Source organism: Cercospora kikuchii (genome assembly GCF_019650295.1).
Source record: "Cercospora kikuchii DNA, contig_00006, whole genome shotgun sequence".
Classification (NCBI taxonomy): Eukaryota; Fungi; Ascomycota; class Dothideomycetes; order Mycosphaerellales; family Mycosphaerellaceae; genus Cercospora; species Cercospora kikuchii.
In genome coordinates, this window is record NW_025408587.1 from 3005997 (window position 1) to 3025847 (window position 19851).

Below are 19851 nucleotides of genomic sequence, written 5' to 3' on the forward strand. Positions count from 1 at the left end.
ACGAACACTTTGCAGAAGACTACTGCCACTCCTTCAACTTGGACGCATGCACTGCTTAAGAGACCTCCAGATCAAATTGATTGACCGCAAACTTGCAGCTGCGACTCCCGGCTGGATTCCGACCGCCGTATGTCAACTCAGCCCCGGCTTGACTTTGGACCAAGTAGTAATTTGCCGGAATCTCCTTCAAGGTTCCCGTCATGTACTTTAGAAAGTCGACCAAGTTACCGGTGAACTTCGTTCTTTCGACCCAATTTCCCTTGCCTCTGCCCCTGCCACTCGCTGCAACGAAAGAATGGACAGTCACATCACCGTTCGAACCTTTGTACAAATCCCAAAGGCCCAAGATGCCAGGTACCTGCACGTTCTTACGGTAGGGTTCCCAGTTCACGTAGTCGGTTGTAAGCGGACCAGCACCGCCACGAGCGCCTGTCCAGACCATGACTTCGTTCTTTTTGTTGTTCACGTCGTTCGTGGGTCCTGTATGAATGTTAGCAGACGAACATGATCGGTTGATCATGATGTTAGGACTTACCGAGCCACAGGTCATAGACCATACTAGCTTCAATGGGCGACTTGGGGTTGCAGTAGAGGTCCCAATTGAATGTCGTCCGCATGCTCCTAATATTCGACAGTGGGATCGGGTTTCGATTGAGTTGCATGTTTGGGAACGACTTCACACCTCCGTCGCCTTTCAACCACGCGAAGCTTTTCAAGCTGGTAAGTTCCTGGTCGCTTCCTCGAACCATGTATAGGACTACTCACTCGGCGGTCCATGCGACCTGATTGCCCTTGATACTATTGACGTTGACACATTGACTCCCGACCAAGGTTACTCCTTTCTTCCGACCCCAAATGTTGTTGGTGAGAGTATAGCCTGCAGCTTGAATCTTGCCGAAATCATCGCAGGCGGCATTCGTGTTGAGTGTATTGCTTGCGGCGTCTGTAGAGAGCATCAACTCGTCGTTTCTTGCTGCAATCTGAATGCCAGCCTTGTTCATTGTTGGCATGTCTTGTCGTAAAGCTGGCGATGCTGCGGACAAACTCGCGAACAGGATGAGCGCTGTGGGGATGGTATACAACATTTTGATTCTGGCGATTGAGTGGCTTGTGAGTCGGAGTGTAATGTGTTCTGTCGAGCTGTGGTCCCTGCTTGTGGTTCAAGACTGCCTTCATATAGTTCCCATTGCTTACCTGATTACATCCTACGGCTTCTATCGGGCGGTGATATACTCAAGCTTTATCTTGCTACTGCTAAATATGAGCTTGAGTTCGAGCTTGTGTAAACATGTGCAGTCGCTTTTCTTGGCAGTGGTCTTTGGTCTGTAGAAAGAGCTGTTGCTGTCAGTCCAAGTACAGTCGTCTTACGGTGTTATACGAAACCCTCCGTACAACCCTGTCAAACTATGTTCCAGAACGCGCTTCCACACATCGTGATCAGGTAGCCACGACGGGATCGAAAGGCTCATGTTCTCAAGGCAAAAATCAGGACAGATCATGAGTTGTGTCCTGGGGTGTCGGAGAACCTGTTCGGCCAGCACTCGCTCCAGCTAACATCTCAAAGGCCAGAAAGATGGCTGAGAGCGTTTTGTCAAAGTTGGTGCAAAATAGTCTGAACCAACAATTAGCGGAGAAGTACAGTTCGGACACGGCTGCTTCGGCTTATACTGTCGTGCGTGCAGCACATGGGAGCCAGAAAGTTACGCACGCAAAGCGCTCATAAGAACCCAGCGCTTACCAACACATCGTGATGCATTAGTGATCATCATCAAGCTGCACCAAGAATATCACCAACGGGTAGAACGTGTTCTACAGGAGCAGTCTCGAACATGGCGCCCGTTTACGCTCTGCAGGAACCAGCTACGAGGACGAGCTCAGGTTCGGGCCCGAGTATTCTGTGAGGGCTTGTTTCCGAATAGGATTTCGCACAGTCTGCCCTAGCGTTCCGTGAGGGCTTGTTTTCGAATATGATTTCGCGCTTCCCTGCCCTAGTTCTAGCTTTCCGTGAGATGTTGTTCCCGAACGGGACTTCGAGCCTGCTCCAGTATATGCCGAAGAAGGACGGCCTTGCAAGGCGCTTTATGTTCTTTGTAGTGTACATTGAGGGCATCTTGTCTAGAGAAGAGGAACACCGGACGTGGAACTTCGGAACAGAGATAAGTCCGCCTTGCGTTACTTTTCGAGCACAAAGTTACGAAAGCACCTCGCGCGCATGGTCAAGGTTGTTAGGGCTTCCTGCCGAGTTGTCCCTAGGACATCGCATGAACGGGGTTGGAGACTGTGCGTCTTATCAGACATTAATCTTATTGGTCCAAGTCCTACGTGACACAGATACTCAGCAACGTAGGTTCAACGCAGCAGGCCGAGGAACAGCTGCTTTCTACGCAAATGATGCACTTGTTTTTCCGCCTTCTGCGCAGCATTCGTCTCCCGACTGCGCATCCGCCGTGAAGCCACAGCGTCGAGGCCGCCGGTCTGCTTCCACATCAGTCGCACGCGCTGAGTTTGCCCAGCTGCTTCCAACAGCATTCGTCAACTTCCCTGCACGGGTCGATGCAACTTCCTCTTGCCCAACCATATCTCGCCCGAAGGGATTCACGCCGGGGATTTCGCAATATTCAAATACCTGCATCTTCCAGCGCTATCCAATGATCAATTCTTCCAGCAGAGCTGCACGCTTGATCGGACTCAGAACTTCTCCATCCTCAAGTGCCAGCTTGATCAAAATCCAGGCCCAACGTGATTTCGTGCAGTAGGTGACGGGTGCAGTGTGTGGCAAAGATGGGACGTGGAGCAAGTCCACCAACTTGCTGACCGTAGCTTGACACCTCTTGTAATATTTGCCGTCATCCTCGTACTTCCCGGTAGTCGGAACTCTGACCAACCTGTACTTCGGTGGCTGAGGAGCAACGTGACAAATGGCACGACCCTCAACCTCGTTCTTCTCCGCAGCACGGAACATTTTCAGAATCTGCTCAGCTGTTGTAGCGCCGAACAAATAGTGTGCAGTGTCCATATGATAAAGAAGGAGCTTCGTCTGGTCGTAGGTCCAGTTCTCCTTCGGAGACCGCGGGTTGGACTCGTATGACGCAGCCGCGTAGAAATGCAAAGTGATGGGCCACAGGGTTTCCAATTCCTCGCCCGAAAGCGGAATGTCTTGCGGGTTTGCGCGGGCATGCCAATGATCCCAGAACATCTTGCCAAACCAGTTGTATTTTTCAATGTCCTCGTCGTCCCAATCTTCGAGGAAGTCATCGTCGTGAAGCACATTGTCGAAAAAGAACCCTAATGCGCGGAGAAATGATGTCGGAGTGCCGTCCTTGGCGAGCTCATGCGTGTGATAATCACAGAAGGCGGCGATCGAGTCATTCAGACGCTGGAGCGCGTAGTTGATGCCCGGCTTCAGGAAAAGGCTGTGGTTCTCGGTCGCGTCGATGAGCTCGTGAAAGTGGCCACTGATGCGGCGACACCTTTGAATATCTCGCGCCGGCAACATCAACAGGACTCGAAGCTGAATTTCCGGAGGGAGGTCGAGCAGCGTGGTGGGAGAATCGGGACGGTCGCATGTGTTCACGGCACTGTTGAGAAGCAGTTGTGGGATGTGTGCGAGGTCAGAGTCATTGGAGTGTGGGATAACTGGGCTGGCGGGTTGTGACGAGTGGATGTCTTCGATGTTGTGGTCTTGTTCGATGCGCGAGCTGTTGGAACCCATCGTCGCGGCGGTGTCACGGGCGCTGCTCCGTGTTGATGCGCCGTGGTCCTTTGAGGCGCACTTCTTGCGAGTCCATGAGGTGCAGGGAAGAGAAGCGGGTTGGTGTCCTTGGTACAGAGGTGCAGTGAAGCGCGGCTTCGGCAAGCGCGTGAATGGCGGACCCGCTTTTGCGTGCCGTTCACTCTTCGCACCAACTCGACTTCATCCTCATCTGCTAACCACTCCTCAGCCCCATCAATGGTCCCATTCTCTTGACAACTTCCGCGACTCTTTGCACAAGACACTCCAACCCACGGCGCTGCCCAGTCCGAGCTTGGAAAGAGCTGCAGCTGAAAGTTGCTCTTCCAGATCACCGATCGCCCGTCCAGCGTGTCAACAAACATGACGAACAGCGAGAAGCGCCGCAAACGCAAGGCAGAGCGCCAGGAGCCTGGTAAGCCAATCGAGCGCAGTTGCCGCTTCAGTTCACTATTTCGACTCGCGTGCTGACAATCCGGCCATCTGTAGGCAGGCCTCCAGCGAAGCAGATCAAGTTCAAAGAGCACTTCATCAAGATGCTAGCCCCAGAGCTCCAGCTCGACGTTCTCTCATACCTCTCAGTCACGGACATCCAGAAGTGCCGACGTGTGAACCGGTACATGAGAGATCTCATCGACAATCCTGCGAATCAGGTCATCTGCGCTGCGCCGAGCATAGCCCAAGCGCGCAAGAAGTTCGACGAGTTCATCAAGAGCCATATCGAGTACGATGTTGACGCGGTGGATGAAGCTGGGAACCCCTGCGGTTTCCTGAACGCTCTGGTCGCTTACACGAAATCTCATGGCATTTGTCAGAGCCACTGCGAGCTGCATGTCCTCCAGCTGGAGGATTTTGCAGCACACTGGATTGAGCGATGGCAGCCGGGTCCAGAGGTTCCGCAGGAGAATCGATGCTCAGCAGTCATGTCGGCCGCCGCCGGGCTACATGCTCTCCACATGTTGCGCGAGGGGTTGCGTCATTCCCAATTCGGCCGGATAGGCGTCGGCAAACTGGAATTCATTCTTGAACTGCACATTACACATGAGCTATTTGGGGTCTCGAGAGAGCAGTGCAGCTCGGCGCTATTCCAGAAGATAGCTGCTGGTGCTTTTGAAGGCACGCGCTGTCATGAGCGGGGCGAAAGTCTCGGTTGCGTGGGCTGCAGATCGCCGTCGAAATTCAAGCTTGCCGGTGTGCTGTCCCAGCTTGAAAGGAGTCATTACCTGTCGGCGAAAGCAAACGAGGATGTAGATGAATACATTGCCGACATGCGCAATGGCGCGAGACTCCACGGACACGCCCTTGCGACAGTCAGAGCTGCGTTGGAGGAGCGCAAGCGCGAGGAGGCTTCCTGGACCGAGGTGCGGCGCAAAGAGCAACCTCAGTTTCGAAATCCGTGGCGTTCACTGGCGGACGTTCAAGACAGTACCGACAGAGTTGAAAGCTACCTTGCACAGCCCGCCATGGTCCAGGGGGCGTCAATAAGCACCCACGATGGTGCGAATGGAGATGACGCCTTGCCACAAGATTCTCCATTCAACCAAGGGGACGAGGTTGGCGCATTGTTGTTCGAGCTATTCGAGTTGCCAAAGTTGCCCGATAACCTTGAATTCGCCTACTACGGCCGCTCTCGACGCCTGGTATCTTTAATGAAGGAAGTGATGCAGGGCGAGAAGAAGTTGACGCCACTCCGCAAAGCTGCGATCCTGGATTCGATCACCATTTGGTAGATCGATGCGGTATGCGACACTAGCAATTCGACTGCCGCCTGACAAGTAGACTCTGAGGCCAAACTTCGACGATCGCAGCGAGTAGGACGGAGTGTCGGGCACAGCGGGACTGGGTACTATCGCCTTCGGGCCAACCACAAAGAGAACAAAGACGCCGCACCTGCCGCGACCAGGACGCCAGTTCCGATTGAGAGCAACGGCGATGTCTTGCCACTCTCGTTGTTCGCAGTCTTCGACTTTGTACGTAGACCTGGCTTCTGCCCGCATACAACATGCAAATCGATGACTTTCCGAATCGAGTCGTCCCGCATGTTCTGCTTGATATCCACAATGAAAGCCTTTGTATCTTCCAAGCTCCAGCCGAGTGATGTTGTGAACATCGCAGTCGTGAAGCCTTCCATTCCGGTCATCGTACTCAGCATTGTCCTCTCGCCCAGCTCTCGCTCTTGCGGATCCTCCACCCAGGTACCCCATTTGTGCGCAAAAACCCTCTCTTTTACGCTCACCAGCCCTGCTCTTTCTTGAAACTCCTTCAGATGAGGTCCCAGTTGCAATTGTCTCCCTCTCTTCTCCGCTGCTTGCTCCATCAACCGATTCCATCTGAAAAATGGCAGGAACTTGTTCACATCTTCTCCCATGTCGATCTTTTGCCCTTGCCCGTCTAGCATGTACTGTCTGCAGAGCGAAAACTCTTGATGTTCCACCCATCCTCCCGGTACCAGATGTTTGATGACCTTTTGCATGAATTTGTCCCAGTCTGCTACACAGCCGTGTACGAGACTCAAATGTATCAGGTCAAAGTATCCTTCTGATCCATCTTCTTGCTCTGATGGGAACGGCCAGTCACTCTCCATATCTTGTACGATCCATCCCACGTTCTCAGGTTTATTCTTTGTAGGCTGAATGGGGCTGACGTCCATGCCTGTGATCTTTGCGTCTGGGTATTTGTCTGCCATTTCGAGACACCAGATTCCGCTGCCGCAACCTATGTCGAGGATTCGGAGAGGTCGATTGTTTGGTGAGGGTAGAGGTACAAAGTGAAGTTTGTCGCCTTTGACTTGGGTCAGGATGCAGTGTTGCTCGTTGAGGCGTTGGATTTCGGGCTCGTCGTTGGGCATGTAGTAATGGCCGAGGGAGCTGGAGGCGTAGCGGCGGCCATTGAGATAGGTCCATTCGTAGCTCGAGAGGGAGGAGGGATCTCTGTGAGGGTCGTGGGATTCGGCTCTGCACGATGTGAGGCTTTTGCCGGGATAGGAGGATAGGAATTGGCTTACGGGTGTTCCACGTCTACGAAGCTCTCGTCCATTGTTGACATTGTGTTGCTTCCTTTCCCCTCGCTTTTGCAGGTACCAGGAAAGATGAGTCCACTGTGTAGCTTTAAGACCTCTGACTGTACTGTGGTCTGATTTCAAGCAGCTGAAGTGCTCGCCACCTGCTTCGCCAGAATAGTACGCTCCTTTGGGCAGTTTTGAGGACGAGGTGAATGAAAAGAGCAATACTCACCGCCTCATACTATAACTGGGCATTGCAAATACGTCTACCGCGGCGCAGCGCCCGGTCTTACATATGCAGTCCCAAGGTTCACCAGGTGCTGCATTTGCGCAGACTGCCGAAGTCCCCACCGTTGACAGCTCATAGCTCGTGCAGCAGCGCGCAGTAGTCTTGTCGCCGGCGTGGCTATTTCGCCAATGGGGGCATGAAAGCATCGATAGTGCTTCATTCTGGCCGGTATAGTGCTGTCAGGATGCGAGATCAGACAATGGGCAGTCTGCTGGAACAATGAAGTGCAGAGGACGATGTTGTGTCACTTCGGCTCGGGAAGAGGTCCGCGCTTTCTGCCAAGACCAAGGACAACAACACTCCCAGTTCCAACATTCGTCGTTGAACATCATCATGTCAACGGCGAGCAACAGCATGTCTATCTGTAGGCTGAGACACTTGCGCAGCAATCCTGGGGAAATACAGGGCAGCAGCTTCGAAGCTCGACTCACACAAAAGACCCGTAACGGGAACTTCCAACAGACAGACGATGCGAATGCGAGGTATGCCACCTGAGCCGTGTTCTTGAAGAAGCACCTCCGCTGGACCGCTATATCGAACGGCGACAGAAACCTAGACTGAATGGCTGAATTGACCTTTCTCTTGGCCGACCTGGATGAAGAGCAGCAATGGAAAGCCATCCGACAAAATGCCAATGCATGGTATGAAAGGCTGGCGTCTGCTTCGGAGGCAGGGTCGGAGCTAAACACAAAACACATTGGAAAGATCCTCGCAACACCGGAGTATGCAACATTACCTTCAGCATCCGCAAATACGGAAGGTGCGCAGCTAGATGAAATGCTGGACTGGTATCGCCAGCGGTCTGATCCGAAGCCTGTCATTCTCTACTACCTTTCCATGGAAGTGCCTACAGAACTTGGTGCGAAACTGCTTGCCAGAGGGGCGAGCCCGAATTGGCGACCTCATTGGATGTGGTGTGACCTCCACAAGCCGATCGAGATGAGCAGCGTACCTTCCGCTGCTGCTGAGGCTGATGTGAGAGTCGCTGCGAGGGTCGCTTCAGCAGAGCATCAAATTCAGACTGTCGATCAGGTGATTGCTGAACACCCAGAAGAATTGCATCGCATCGCGGCCTTCCGAGATGCACAAATCATCGGGGCCTGTGTCTTGAACTTCACCCGCGGGTCGCACGGAATTGGAGGCCTCTTTGATATGGAAGTGGACGCTGTCCATCGCCGAAAAGGTATTGGGACCGCGTTAACGATACGAGCTGTACAATTCGCCAAGGCTGCAGGCGTGAGGTACGTTTACCTGAATGCGACACCGGAAGCCCGGGGTGTCTACCGTGGGAGAGGGTTTCAAAGTATTGGTGACGGATGGAGTTGGCACCTACCGACCACTTTCAAGGATGCGACCAAGCCAAGTAAAGAGCAGGTTTGTTTTCTGGAGGCAGTAATGCTCGGGAATGTAGGTCAGCTTGATTCGATGAATGTTGGAGGCAGCGTCATTGAGCAAGACATGGAAAGCAGAACGGCGGATGGATTGACCGCGATCGAATTGGCTGTGCTTTTCGAACGTCCGGAGTCTGTACGATGGCTAATTGATCATGGTGCAACTGCTGACATTGTTTCTCTGTGGGACCTCGGCTGGAAGGATCAGGCAAAGCAACTGATTGAGCAACAGCCACAAATAGTGAATCGGAAGGCTGGTCAAAACGGCGCAACAGCTTTGCATATCGCTGTCCAACGCAACGATGAAGAATTGGCCGATTCAGTGCTGCGCAGTATGGCCGTCGATCACAGCATTACAGACGACACTTTTGAGTCGTCCGTATCCGGCTGGGCCAGCTTCTTGGGAAGGACACGGATGCTGGAAGTGTTGGAACGCAGCTCATCGCGAGGCCTGCATCAAGTGGAGAAGTAGACCCAAGCTTACCGCAGCACTGCTCGAAATAAAAGGACCTACGTCTTAGCTGCGATCGTGAAGGATCCCCATGCTTACCACGTTCCTGCCGCGTGGCTATTGTCTGGTCTGTCGTGGGGTCTTGCGACGAAACACAAGTGTTTGTTGACAAGGCAGGGCAAGTCGTCTCCAATCGCAACGATGATGCGAAAGGATGATCCAGACGGCGAGACACCATCTCAAAAGAGTGTGCATCGAACCTTCTGGATCCCTATGTTCGTTTGACACGACGTCCGCTGCCCTCGCCTGCTATCGCCTGTTACTGCGTCAAGTGCTGATCGTTGAGGCGCAGCTATGCCACGACCACATGCCTGGACCTCATTGTACTCCTACAATAGCAGAATCCAGACCACAATACCCGGCTTCCAGGTTTGCCCTAGTATACCTTATTTGACTATTGGCAGCTGAGCGGCCGCTCCTACTTTAAGCTTCCGCTACTCTCTATAGCGCAGCTGGAAAATCTACGGGTCGTGCTTAGTGCTGACTACGTCCTGGTTCCAAGAACACGACTACAGACTCATTTTAAAATTGATGCTGGTACTTCCGTTTGAAGCCGTTCTTCTGCTTCGCTGCGTACCACCACATACTGGCTACAACGACACTGTTGATTTTGGCACTCTGCAATAGCACTTAGCAGGTCCTGCTCCAAGCCGATCTCAACTCGTTCCCGAATGTCTGCAAGAACAACGCAGTATGCTGCGTTCCAATGCGAATGTGCGGTCCCTCAGACGGGTAAGCACTATAGCATGGGCACGCGCAAACAGTCATTTCGGCTTCTGTACAGCCACCCCTAACTGCCGGCAGAGACTTTTCAAGAACCCAGGAGTGCGGTTTCAGCCATCGCGACCCCTTGCACAACATACGAATGTCTCAGTAAATATAGTGACATTGAGCTCATGATCTGGCTTCATCCGCTCTCGCCGTACAAGATATAAACCAATTCAAGTACTGCTCATCCTTCTCCTTCGAACTTTCACCTCAACAAGACACACATTGCCAGCTTCAACCAAACCCTTCTCTCCAATACCAACAGCAAGAACCCAGACATCCATCAAAATGCTTTTTAACGTCGCTACCGCCGCAGTCGCGCTCTGCGCTGCCTCTGCATCAGCAATTGCTCTCCCACAGAACGCTGGCAGCTCTGCCGGATCCAACATGTGCGATGCGTCGACCTTCAACAACGGAGCAGACCTCGACATTCCACAAGCAAACGCTCAAGATTGCACTGATCTCGTCAGCGGCCTTGACACAAGCCAGACCTGGTCGGTGTCGAAGAGCTGGGCTCGTCTTTCAACACAAGGAACATGTAAGCATTGCGATCTTTCAGCATTTGAATGTGGATAGCAGCTAATGATATATTGCAGGTGCTTTCAGCGTTCGTGTCATCGCTGGTTCCAAGGACGGATTGGTTGGTGGTGCCGACTTGGCTGACCTTGTGAGAGACTCTGTCAACAACTTCCAGCAGAGTGGTCAAGTTTCGTGCAAGGGTCAGTTCGGCCAAGTCGTTTCTGCCGAGGGTGAGGTTGACTGCAACACTCCTTCTGGTGGCTCCCAGGTTAGAGTTGAATGGGTTATTGCTGCTTCCAGCTACAACCCATCGAACTAGACGTTGGCAGGAAGAACGAAAATATGTACAGGACATGCACTGGTAGAGGCATTCAGAAGTTTCACAGTTATTGTATAACAAAGACAAGAAAAGTGGTATCCTTCAGCTTAATCCCAATACCGCTGTGCAGACCAAACACAGGGGATCGAAGTCCTACACATGATCATACACCATCCGCATGGCATACAGATATACACATGTGGCATACAAACGCTTCCTCAAAGATCAGCCTCGCAAGACGTGGTGTCCTTGCATTGGACACGCGACTTTGCATCCCTGCAATAAATGGACTGGCTCAGTTGCCTGACTCCTGTGTGGCTTATAGCTCGCAAAGTAGGATCGATGGTAAGCTCGTCTCGCGTAGTAAAGCTCCAAAGTCTTGTCGACGGCTTATAAGCCTGACCGAAGATCGCTATGCACGCGCACTTTCGAGGTGCGATGCAGATACACTTACACTCTTCCCTCGCACCTCTTGGACGATGTCAAACATCAAGCTAGTGTAAGGCCTAGACTCGACAGCACCATACCAGAACACTGGAACGTTAATGTTTGCGTCACACAATCTAGGCAGACCATCGATATAACACGCGATGATGACGAAAACACAAATCTGCGCATTGCGCATGCGACACAGACTGCGGAGATAACGAGTAATGCTCCAGAGTCGATCACTGAACCACCCGTAGTTGTATCGACACCGCAGAGCTCGACAGAAGGTCGATACTTCTTCATCAGCCTGGACGGAATGCTGCCTCGAAGGAACACGTCCGAGACACTGTCGTACGCTACTAACGTGCAGCTCTTGCATGGGCTTGTGACGAATACGGCCGGAAATGGCGCATTGGTACACAAGCTGTATCTGTCAGCCGCTTGCTGTTATAGTACAGCAGATGCTAAGGAGATACAGGAGGCAGCAGTTACAGCTGGTATGTGCATAGACGCGTGTTTCTGGTAGTTCGTCCATGGATGCCAACAAATATCAGGCGTGAAAAACATGCTCGAAGACGCTTATCGGTGGCTTTGTGATCACGGCGCCACTTCTAGCGACAAGATCGTGCTGGCAGGATTCTCGGAAGGAGCACATGCCGCTCGTGTGCTCGTGCTCATGATCACGGACCTGGGCTTGGTCAACCAGCGTTATATGGAACTTGTCGACATGATGTTTGAGCATTGGGTCGGATGGCGCGAACAAGAGAACGACGCGCAAGCCAATGAAGGCGTGCGGCGTCTACGAGCACAGTTCGAGCACGTGCTCACATACCCTCTCCGAGTAGACACATGTGCTGTGTTCGACACGAATGCAACGCTGGGAGCGTCTTCTTCCTACGAACTGACTCCAAGCTCAAATACGAAGCTGCGCTTTGGCAGAAAGCGCATCGGAACTATTCGCAAAGTCTGCCACGCAATGGCGCTCGACGAGGACCATACTGTGTTTCCGGTCGATCTCTGGGAGGATCAGGAGCTGTGGTCGCTTGTACGTTCAAGGATGCGACAATGCTGGTTCCGCGGATCTCACATCGACATTGGAGGTGATAGCAACACCGTCGTCTCTACTATCGCATTGATGTGGATGTTTGTTCTGCTGCAAGGAGATCCAGACCTCGGACTACTGTTCGACACTGCGAAAATGATTCACATCATACAGAACAACACGGTGACGGCAAATGTTGGCGATTTACGCCGCTGGAAGTTCGAATCTCACGGCCAAAGGCAACGCCGGCCAGGACGACTTTCTACTGAAAGAGCTCACATATCCGCTCGACTGCTGCAAGAACGGAACTTGGTAGAGACTCTGAAAAACTCGTCTGGACCATGGCTCAAAAACAATCGTTGGTATTGGGGCTTTAGTATTGGAGGATCGACCATGTTGTGGGAATTTGATCGTGCTGAGTATGCTAATATCCACGGGCGTGACAACGGCTCTGTGGCCTTGGAGCAGTACTATCTCAGGATGATGGGGCTGATGAGTACTGTTGACTAGCCACTCTGAGTGGTCTTGACCCAGATGTGGACACTGCGGTGATGCTCAAAGCGGGTATCGATCATGATATGCATTGCACCTCCTATTGGCTTTCTATGAATGCACTACGAGGCTCTTGCGAACGCATCACGAGGTAGTAAACGGCGGCCAACGCAGCGTTCCTGAACGAGAGGTACTTCATCTATCTGTGCCATTTGGTCTCACATACTCGGAGCAGGCGCAAGTAATTTTTTCCGCCATGGAACATAACCGGGTTCCGTGATTCTCAGTCTGAGGATCGCGGAATGCGGCTGGGGAGATTCGTAACAGCAGCGAGCAGAGCGCTATGAAGAAGTCTCCGTCCCTATACACTGCTTTCACGCGGATTTGCACCGCGTTCAGTGAGCATCAATGCCCATGCAGAAGCAAACGTGGCCGAGCTGGTGCGGCTCTGTGACGTAATGAGTATACGCGAAGCAGTTAGTCTGCTGCTTGGTCGATTGAGGGTTGGGCGCATCAGCCTGGCTTCCTGGTGAGTCTGGTGTGGCATTTGCGCTCGAAGAGGACAACGAAATTCCATGCGTGATATCCGAGGCCAGCGGGTCTGCGGGTGTGTGCTGCGTGGCTTATGGCCTCGCGTGACACTTGAGAACTAGGCAGTGGATAGATTCGAACATAGCCGGAAGTTGCGCTGTAGCTAGTGGACGATATTGTTCTGCAAGAATGAGTTTCTCGGTTGACTGATGCAGAATGAATCAATGTTCCACGATTCGAACTGCCCTATGCTCCAGTTCACTGGCAGTCGTAGCAAGTGTAGCGCCTTGAACATGTTCCAGAGCCATCGGATTGCGTTTCTGTGAGGTCCAGCTAAAGATACATGCCACTCAGCTGGGTATCTGTGGTCTGAATCATGCTGTGCTGGTCATTGTAAAAGGGACAACTTTCTGATTACCAAGTCTGCAGACCTGTTCGCTTCTTCATAGCCGCTCGTAGTTGTGGCAGAGGACACAGTACCAACGCTTTTCGGGGCGGCTTCACATAGCCACTGATCGCAAAGCTGCGTGCATGTAATTGTTTGAGCGGAACGCACTCGTTCGACACTTCCAGAGACAAGATCAACATGCCACCAAGCTCCTGTGTAGTACCATGGCCTTGAGAGTCTGAAAAGATCATACACATTTAGCCAATGTCCTTGAAACTCGCTACTCTCATGCGCAGGCAGGGGCAATGATGCTGCAATCCATTGAACAATGCTTAAGCCCACATGGTGCAGAGTCCGGAGTGTTTGGAGCTTCGTTGTTGTCGGTGGTCGAGCGGTGATGCAAATTGATAACAGTGCGACCTCCGCGAACGTTGCTGTGCGGTCCAGGAGTGAGCTGTCCATTTGAGGCCTAATATCGCCGAAGCAATCGTTCGCGCAAGTGAATCTCGCATTTGACGACTTGAAAGCTGCCATTTGGGTAGCGAACGACACAGCCTTCGCAACGCTGGTCCAGCCCGTTTAGTGCAGTGGCAGGTCGCAAGCGCCACGCGTAAGTCAAGCCAACAAGGATGGGAATGAGAGAGAGCTGATTCAGCAAGGACCACAGGTCACCAGACAGATTTAGTGATCAAGAGAGTATCATCGCCTCTGCAACGCTATAAGGAGGCTACGTGCATAGCCAGACTCGCTCGATTCTTCTTTGGCTGATCGGTTTGGAGACCACTCTCGCCGGATCGAAGTGTGAGATCCTTAGCATAGCATGCCACATGAACGCAATGGACCTGGCAGGAGCCATATCGGCTGTTGCTGCGCAGCATGATTTTGTTCCTTAGAACAGCACTCCCTAGCAACAATCCGGTTGGACTTTCTCTGCCGTACAATGCAAGCTGCGTACCATGGCAGCTACGATCTTCTGTGTTTAGGTGGCGAATCTCAGGCATGCTTGTGGCGCCACCAGGATTCCTGGCATATATGACAGTCGTGAAAAGAACAAGGCCCCGGCGGGCGGAGAGCTCGTAACTGACTGTCTCAAGGTATTCCACGCCAGCAAGACCTAGACCGGCTGTGCAGGACACGGGAGGCATCGTGCGAGCACCAGTTTCCATATCCTTTCGTTCAGCCAGAAACCTGTGTCTGCTGCAGTGGACTCGCAAGCGATGTGGAAGGAAGTTGCCAAGATACCAGAAGCGCAACACCAGGACAATGAATGGAAGCGATAGAAATGTCCGAATCAGAACGCTTCCAGAACGAGTCTGTCGCTCGACAGAGAGACGGCAATCCGCAGTGGCTTCTTTCTCGCGTCTTCGCTCGTCCTCAAACACAGAGCGAAATGTCTCGAGCCCCTGCGTTGTCTGCTTGGCGGTGTCTCTATCGGCGGGTGTCTGATGGGCATGTCTGGGTTTGATCATCCACCACGCTTACTGCAGCACCAGCAAAGTAACCCAGGACACCAGACTCTTGGAAGGCTGCTACCAGCTTCTTGGCGTGACCTTGCAGTCTTTGGCGCGAGTATGTATGCTGCTCGCAGGGTAAGTTACGGTACGTGCCCCTAAGGAGAGGGGAATTGCGCAGTTGAGATCTCACCGCCTTCGTGACATCAAGGCATGGCCTGTTAATCATAATTGAGACGCCTTCCATCATCTACAAGCCGGACCTCGCGATTCTCTCAAGGCAAGCTCCGGACAGCAGGATGCACGTTCTCTCCGGTGCAGCATTCTGCCACGCCTTTGCCGAACTTGTGGCACGAAATGAACATGCTCTGATGATCGAGACTTGCGAAAGCTGTGGCTCCAGTTGACCGTGCAGCTGAGATGCTCCTACGAGATCTGGTAGATCCTGCTTCGCTCGAGCCTGCTATGGTCGATGCCCTCACGATTTTCGCAATGTTGTACACAGCGAGACATCCTAAGAGGTTCAGCTGCTGCCCACCTAAGAAACGAGAGGCCCGGACGAGAAATGCGCAGCTTAGAAACCGCCACGCCTGCTGCACTGTGTGCCTTGAGCCCAGATGCTGTTCGAGGCGGAATGATTCTGGTCTGCGTCATGTCGCTGCCCTTTGCCGCAAACGCGGCCATCTCTTGCTGTCGCCTGCATCACGCCGCTGTGCACTTAAGGCGCTCCTCGTCTTGCTGCTCATCTCGTGGACCTGATTCCGTCTCTTCTGCTCGCGTAGGCGAGACACTGCCGTCGCTTCGAAGTCAGGCGATCGTAAGAAGACGTGCAATCGAGGCGGAGTTGTTGTGATCGAGGCGGAATCGTTCGGATGCGAGGTGAAGTGCTCGTGACGCGTTTAGTAGAGGAAAAGTCGTTCGAGATAGAGGTGGTTTCTGCCGTCGCGTCCGTCGCCATGTCGCCTGCTGGCCGCCTGTCGCAATGTCGCGGTGTCGCCTTCGCCTACTGCATAGTCCGTCGCGATGTCGCACGCGCGCCCGATGCTCCGCTGCAGTGGTCAAGTACGTCGGAAGAGCAGACGAATACGTCAAGTCCCGACCACCCCGTGAAGTCTTCTTCCAGGTCTTCTGCTTGGCCCTCTTCTACATTGGCCTAATGACCTGTATCGAGCTGTCCACACGCCCAGCACCTACCGTTACCCGCCCGAACTAGACCGAAATCTCTCGGATGCAAGGTCCCGGCATTCCCGAGGAGTGGAGGGAGTTTGGTCGTTTAGCTTTGGCTAAAGGTCAGCAAGGGGAGGAGATAGAGGAGGAGGAGGAGACAGAGGAGCAGGTAGAGATAGATAAGTAGAAAGGGGCAAGTTTAGTAAAAGTAGAGCGGATTAGTATAGGTGGCAGAACGATACGGAAGCTGGTTTTGAGGATGCAAGAGCTCTTGTAAAGCTAGTCGAAGCATGCCATCGCACAGTATACAGTTGAGGTTATCGTAGTTTGAATGATCGCAGTCTAAGCCATTGCAGTCCGAGCTATCGCTCTTTGAATTAGGGTTAGGGATAATGAGCTTCGTGCAAGGAGTGTTGCCCGCTATCGAGTCTTACAAGACTCTTTCAATAGCTCGCCGACGTTCCCTCTTACCTCCACCTATATCCCTAATTCCTTTTTTAGAGATATGCGTCTTGGACCGTCCTCGCATGCTCTCATCGTAACATGATCTGTCGAGACCGCCTGCACTCGCCACTCATGTTGTTCTTCCGATGGAATAGCGCATGCTGCTAGTCACAGCACAGTCCAAATCACAGCAGAGTTCGAATTACAGGAGTGTTTGAATCAGGGTTGGGGATAGTGAGCTCTGTGAAAATGTAACATATGAAGAGATGGGAGAGGCATGAGAGTTCGTGAAATGGTTATCATCGCAGTATATTCAGGTAGAGAAAGTAGCCTATAGCTATCTTCCGTAACTAACTTGCCGACTTACGGCAACCACAGTGATCTCTAGCATTCATGTGCGAGTAGATAGAGTGTGGATTAAGAAGACAGAAAGAAAAGTCGTAATGTCTCCTGCGTGTATGTCCAAGACCGCCCGTTTCGTACTAATATACATTTTAAAATCATCATTCAGAGAGTCGTAGAAAGTAACCAGTCGTGATGCAGAACGCCGCAGAAAATAGCAGTTCTCGTAAGTCGTAAAAGGATCAGCCAAGTAGAATAATTTCTTCTGGCCAAAAGTCGTCTGGTAGATCGGGGTTAACGGAGTAGAAGTCACAAATGCTTCGGTTGTGTCCGGTCTTGTATGTGCCTTTGCATGAGTTGCAGACGTTGGGATCATGCCAGTAAACCTTGCCGTTCTCGTCGATTGGATAACCGTCCTCGTTAAGGCGTGGCTCACTCGATCGATCAGCATTGACAGCCGAGCTAGTGTCCGGCTCTTAACGGGAATAGTGTGCGAAAGCGTAGTCGAGAAGTTCAGCTCTGTAGTGCTCCGTGTCGTCCGTATGGCCCATTTGATGATCGTAATTTTCTGCGATTGTGTTGACCGGAGCAGTGAGCGTTTGCTCTGGGAACTTATCATTGACTGCTGCCGCGTCACCGCCCGAGAATTGCGTGATCGCAGGGGTGTCAGGATCCAAATCCTTCTCCTGGAAGTTTTCGTCTAAGTCAGCACTATCGCTGTTTTGAGCCAGAATACGATTCCCGCTACTGTTGACGTCTTGCTCTGGTGGCACGACGCCAGTGTTGTCGTTCTCGTCGTTATCATACTCTTGGATGGCGTGATTGGAGCCGCTCGTCTGTTTGGGCAGGGTGGCATTGTTACTGGAAGAAGTTTGCTCCATATTTGGATAGATGGTGTGCTGGATTTGAGGACTGGTCCCAGTGCTGTCGTTGCCCGCGTTACTGGGTTCTGTGTCAATAGTCCTTGCAATACTCCCAGTTTAGCCACCGATGCGGCTAGCTGGCTGGGCTTCGTAGTAGTGATGATGATGAATATGGATTTCGAAGCGCTGAGAAGTTTGGTCGGCCGGAAATACAGCTTGCGGGGTCTCATAGTAGTCAGGGAGCTGATCCAGCCACGGCGAGACTGCAGAACGTTGTGGGAAGGTGTGCTCTTGACTGATAGAGGCAACGGGAGTATGCGTCGTGTGAATAGAGCCTCGGAATGTAGGAGTACTTGCTTGACTGGCCACGGGCTGCTCCATGCAAGAATTTTGTTGTAGAGAGAATCGTGGTGGAGGCTGGTGTTGGCCGCTGTGCCTGGCCGTCGGGTTCTTTGGCGAGCCATTCCATCTCTTTGCCAACTTTGTCGGGCTCTCCGAGTATCCATTGCCGTCCATCTTTCTCTTTTGCTTCGACTTCGTTGGAGCCAGTGGCGTTGGCAATCGTTGGGCGGTGGGCGTATATGCAGCAGTGGGTACATTGCGCTCGGAAGCGTACTGTTCTGGTGTAGATGGCATGCTCAGTGTTGGCTGAGGGGGCGGAACATCGCCATTGATTGACTGGACGTCCGTGCGCGCTTCTGGTTGTTGATTGGGAATGCGAGGAGGCCAGCAGGCAGACTGGCGTGGCCAGAACCCTGCGAAGGCCCTGCGAAAATCATGTTGGTGTCGAAAATGCTAGATATGTAAAAGAAAAAAGAAAAAGGATGGCGTCGCTGTGATAGCAGTATCCAATCTTTTGTTGATCGTAGTCGGCGGAGATGTTGAGTGGTGTATGCGCCTTACTCACGCAATGATGAGCATGGTCGGCGATCCATCATAAGGGTTGCGGAGTGTAGTGGTGGAAGGTGGAAGAGTAACTGGCGACTTGGATCAACAGCAAAAGCAGTGAGAGCCAGCGTCAGCGACGGCTCGTGGTAGTACACATGTCTCGGGCTTGTGACAGTCGCATGACCTTACTTCACTTGAAGCCGCGCACGGACCGTGTGCCAGCGAGGTTGCCTAAAGCCCCACAACACGAGCAAAGGGTGTAGCCAGCTTCTGCTTCCCAGGACCGACAAGAGTTCAAGATACAGGATATTCCGATTGCCAGGAGCGGTGAACGGGGGAGTCTCGACGTGGTGCGCGTACTGGCATGTACGCCGTGTAGGAAGAGCAGTCGACACAATTTGTGACACTGCAGGGCACAGTCTTGCTTGACAAGGACGGGAACGGATGCCAGCAGTGATGATGCGTAATCTCTCAGATTGGTTACTGTCGGTGAGGTACAGAATTTGTCTTCGTGCAGAGGAGTGAAAGGGGTGAGGTCGGGAAAGCAGTGACCGCCCGACCCGCTCATCAGTGGTGGCACCGTGCGCGGGTTTCCCCAGATTCCACAGTCTCCCAAAAGCTTCTCTGCACCTCCTCTCCTCAACTTTCGAGTCTCTCGCTCTCCTTGTTCCGCCTTGCACGCCCTCCACGTCACCGATCACAAGGCAATTCTGCCGCCTAGCACCAGGCAATGCACCGCCACGCTGGCCGTGCAGGTCTCAAACGAGCAACTGAAGGCTTCTTTTCAGGTGATTCGCCGACTTGTAAGACTGCACAATGGCAAGGCTCGCTGTGTCATGTTCTATTGTCGTACAATAGTGGCGCCATGCAGCCTTCCTGCATTCGAGTGGGGCATCGACAGGAAGCTACTGAGCATGTGACAGCACAAATTCAAGCGAGTTGTTGACAATCTGCACCGCTGCCGCTGCATCATGTGCAAAATGGCAGCCTATTGTTCCACTCGACAATCACTAACATTGGGCTGGGAGTTTTCGACGTAGAACTTGTCCGCCTACAGTCCGGCAGTGCAATGCCAGGATTACTTTATAGAACAGCACCAAATGTCTGCTTGCTTCTATAATTATATAAGATAATCGCTAAGCTTATAGATTAGCATAACTTCTCGCGTTGCTTCTCTACTATTAGCAGAACGACGACCGCGGTTAGGCTGCTTAGAAGTAGCCGGTAACTAGACACCATTTCTTCGTTAGCGGGCAGTCGTCTCTAGTAAGAAGACCGTGCTATAC

General features: G+C 52.5%; 9 protein-coding genes across 9 annotated transcripts; 4 read left to right on the plus strand and 5 right to left on the minus strand.

Annotated features, from left to right (window-relative positions):
• Nucleotides 1-55: 55 nt before the first annotated feature.
• CKM354_001009400 (uncharacterized protein) lies at nucleotides 56-1085 on the minus strand (the record flags this gene model as incomplete). The annotated part of the gene is made up of 3 exons (XM_044805544.1): nucleotides 56-480; nucleotides 536-708; nucleotides 766-1085. The coding sequence occupies 3 exons, from the start codon at nucleotides 1083-1085 to the stop codon at nucleotides 56-58; spliced, it is 918 nt and encodes a 305-aa protein (XP_044661479.1).
• Nucleotides 1086-2641: 1556 nt separating this feature from the next.
• On the minus strand, nucleotides 2642-3712 carry CKM354_001009500 (uncharacterized protein; the record flags this gene model as incomplete). Its single annotated transcript, XM_044805545.1, has 1 exon — nucleotides 2642-3712. The coding sequence occupies one exon, from the start codon at nucleotides 3710-3712 to the stop codon at nucleotides 2642-2644; it is 1071 nt and encodes a 356-aa protein (XP_044661480.1).
• A 381-nt stretch (nucleotides 3713-4093) lies between these two features.
• CKM354_001009600 (uncharacterized protein) lies at nucleotides 4094-5460 on the plus strand (the record flags this gene model as incomplete). The annotated part of the gene is made up of 2 exons (XM_044805546.1): nucleotides 4094-4145; nucleotides 4220-5460. 2 exons carry the CDS (start codon nucleotides 4094-4096, stop codon nucleotides 5458-5460), a joined length of 1293 nt encoding a protein of 430 aa, XP_044661481.1.
• A 116-nt stretch (nucleotides 5461-5576) lies between these two features.
• CKM354_001009700 (uncharacterized protein) lies at nucleotides 5577-6775 on the minus strand (the record flags this gene model as incomplete). Its single annotated transcript, XM_044805547.1, has 2 exons — nucleotides 5577-6684; nucleotides 6735-6775. The coding sequence occupies 2 exons, from the start codon at nucleotides 6773-6775 to the stop codon at nucleotides 5577-5579; spliced, it is 1149 nt and encodes a 382-aa protein (XP_044661482.1).
• Nucleotides 6776-8415: 1640 nt separating this feature from the next.
• Nucleotides 8416-8883, plus strand: CKM354_001009800 (uncharacterized protein; the record flags this gene model as incomplete). The annotated part of the gene is made up of 1 exon (XM_044805548.1): nucleotides 8416-8883. One exon carries the CDS (start codon nucleotides 8416-8418, stop codon nucleotides 8881-8883), a length of 468 nt encoding a protein of 155 aa, XP_044661483.1.
• A 1095-nt stretch (nucleotides 8884-9978) lies between these two features.
• CKM354_001009900 (uncharacterized protein) lies at nucleotides 9979-10528 on the plus strand (the record flags this gene model as incomplete). The annotated part of the gene is made up of 2 exons (XM_044805549.1): nucleotides 9979-10228; nucleotides 10287-10528. The coding sequence occupies 2 exons, from the start codon at nucleotides 9979-9981 to the stop codon at nucleotides 10526-10528; spliced, it is 492 nt and encodes a 163-aa protein (XP_044661484.1).
• Nucleotides 10529-11522: 994 nt separating this feature from the next.
• Nucleotides 11523-12509, plus strand: CKM354_001010000 (uncharacterized protein; the record flags this gene model as incomplete). The annotated part of the gene is made up of 1 exon (XM_044805550.1): nucleotides 11523-12509. One exon carries the CDS (start codon nucleotides 11523-11525, stop codon nucleotides 12507-12509), a length of 987 nt encoding a protein of 328 aa, XP_044661485.1.
• A 4781-nt stretch (nucleotides 12510-17290) lies between these two features.
• CKM354_001010100 (uncharacterized protein) lies at nucleotides 17291-17695 on the minus strand (the record flags this gene model as incomplete). The annotated part of the gene is made up of 1 exon (XM_044805551.1): nucleotides 17291-17695. One exon carries the CDS (start codon nucleotides 17693-17695, stop codon nucleotides 17291-17293), a length of 405 nt encoding a protein of 134 aa, XP_044661486.1.
• Nucleotides 17696-17794: 99 nt separating this feature from the next.
• Nucleotides 17795-18313, minus strand: CKM354_001010200 (uncharacterized protein; the record flags this gene model as incomplete). Its single annotated transcript, XM_044805552.1, has 1 exon — nucleotides 17795-18313. The coding sequence occupies one exon, from the start codon at nucleotides 18311-18313 to the stop codon at nucleotides 17795-17797; it is 519 nt and encodes a 172-aa protein (XP_044661487.1).
• Between the last annotated feature and the right edge of the window lie 1538 nt (nucleotides 18314-19851).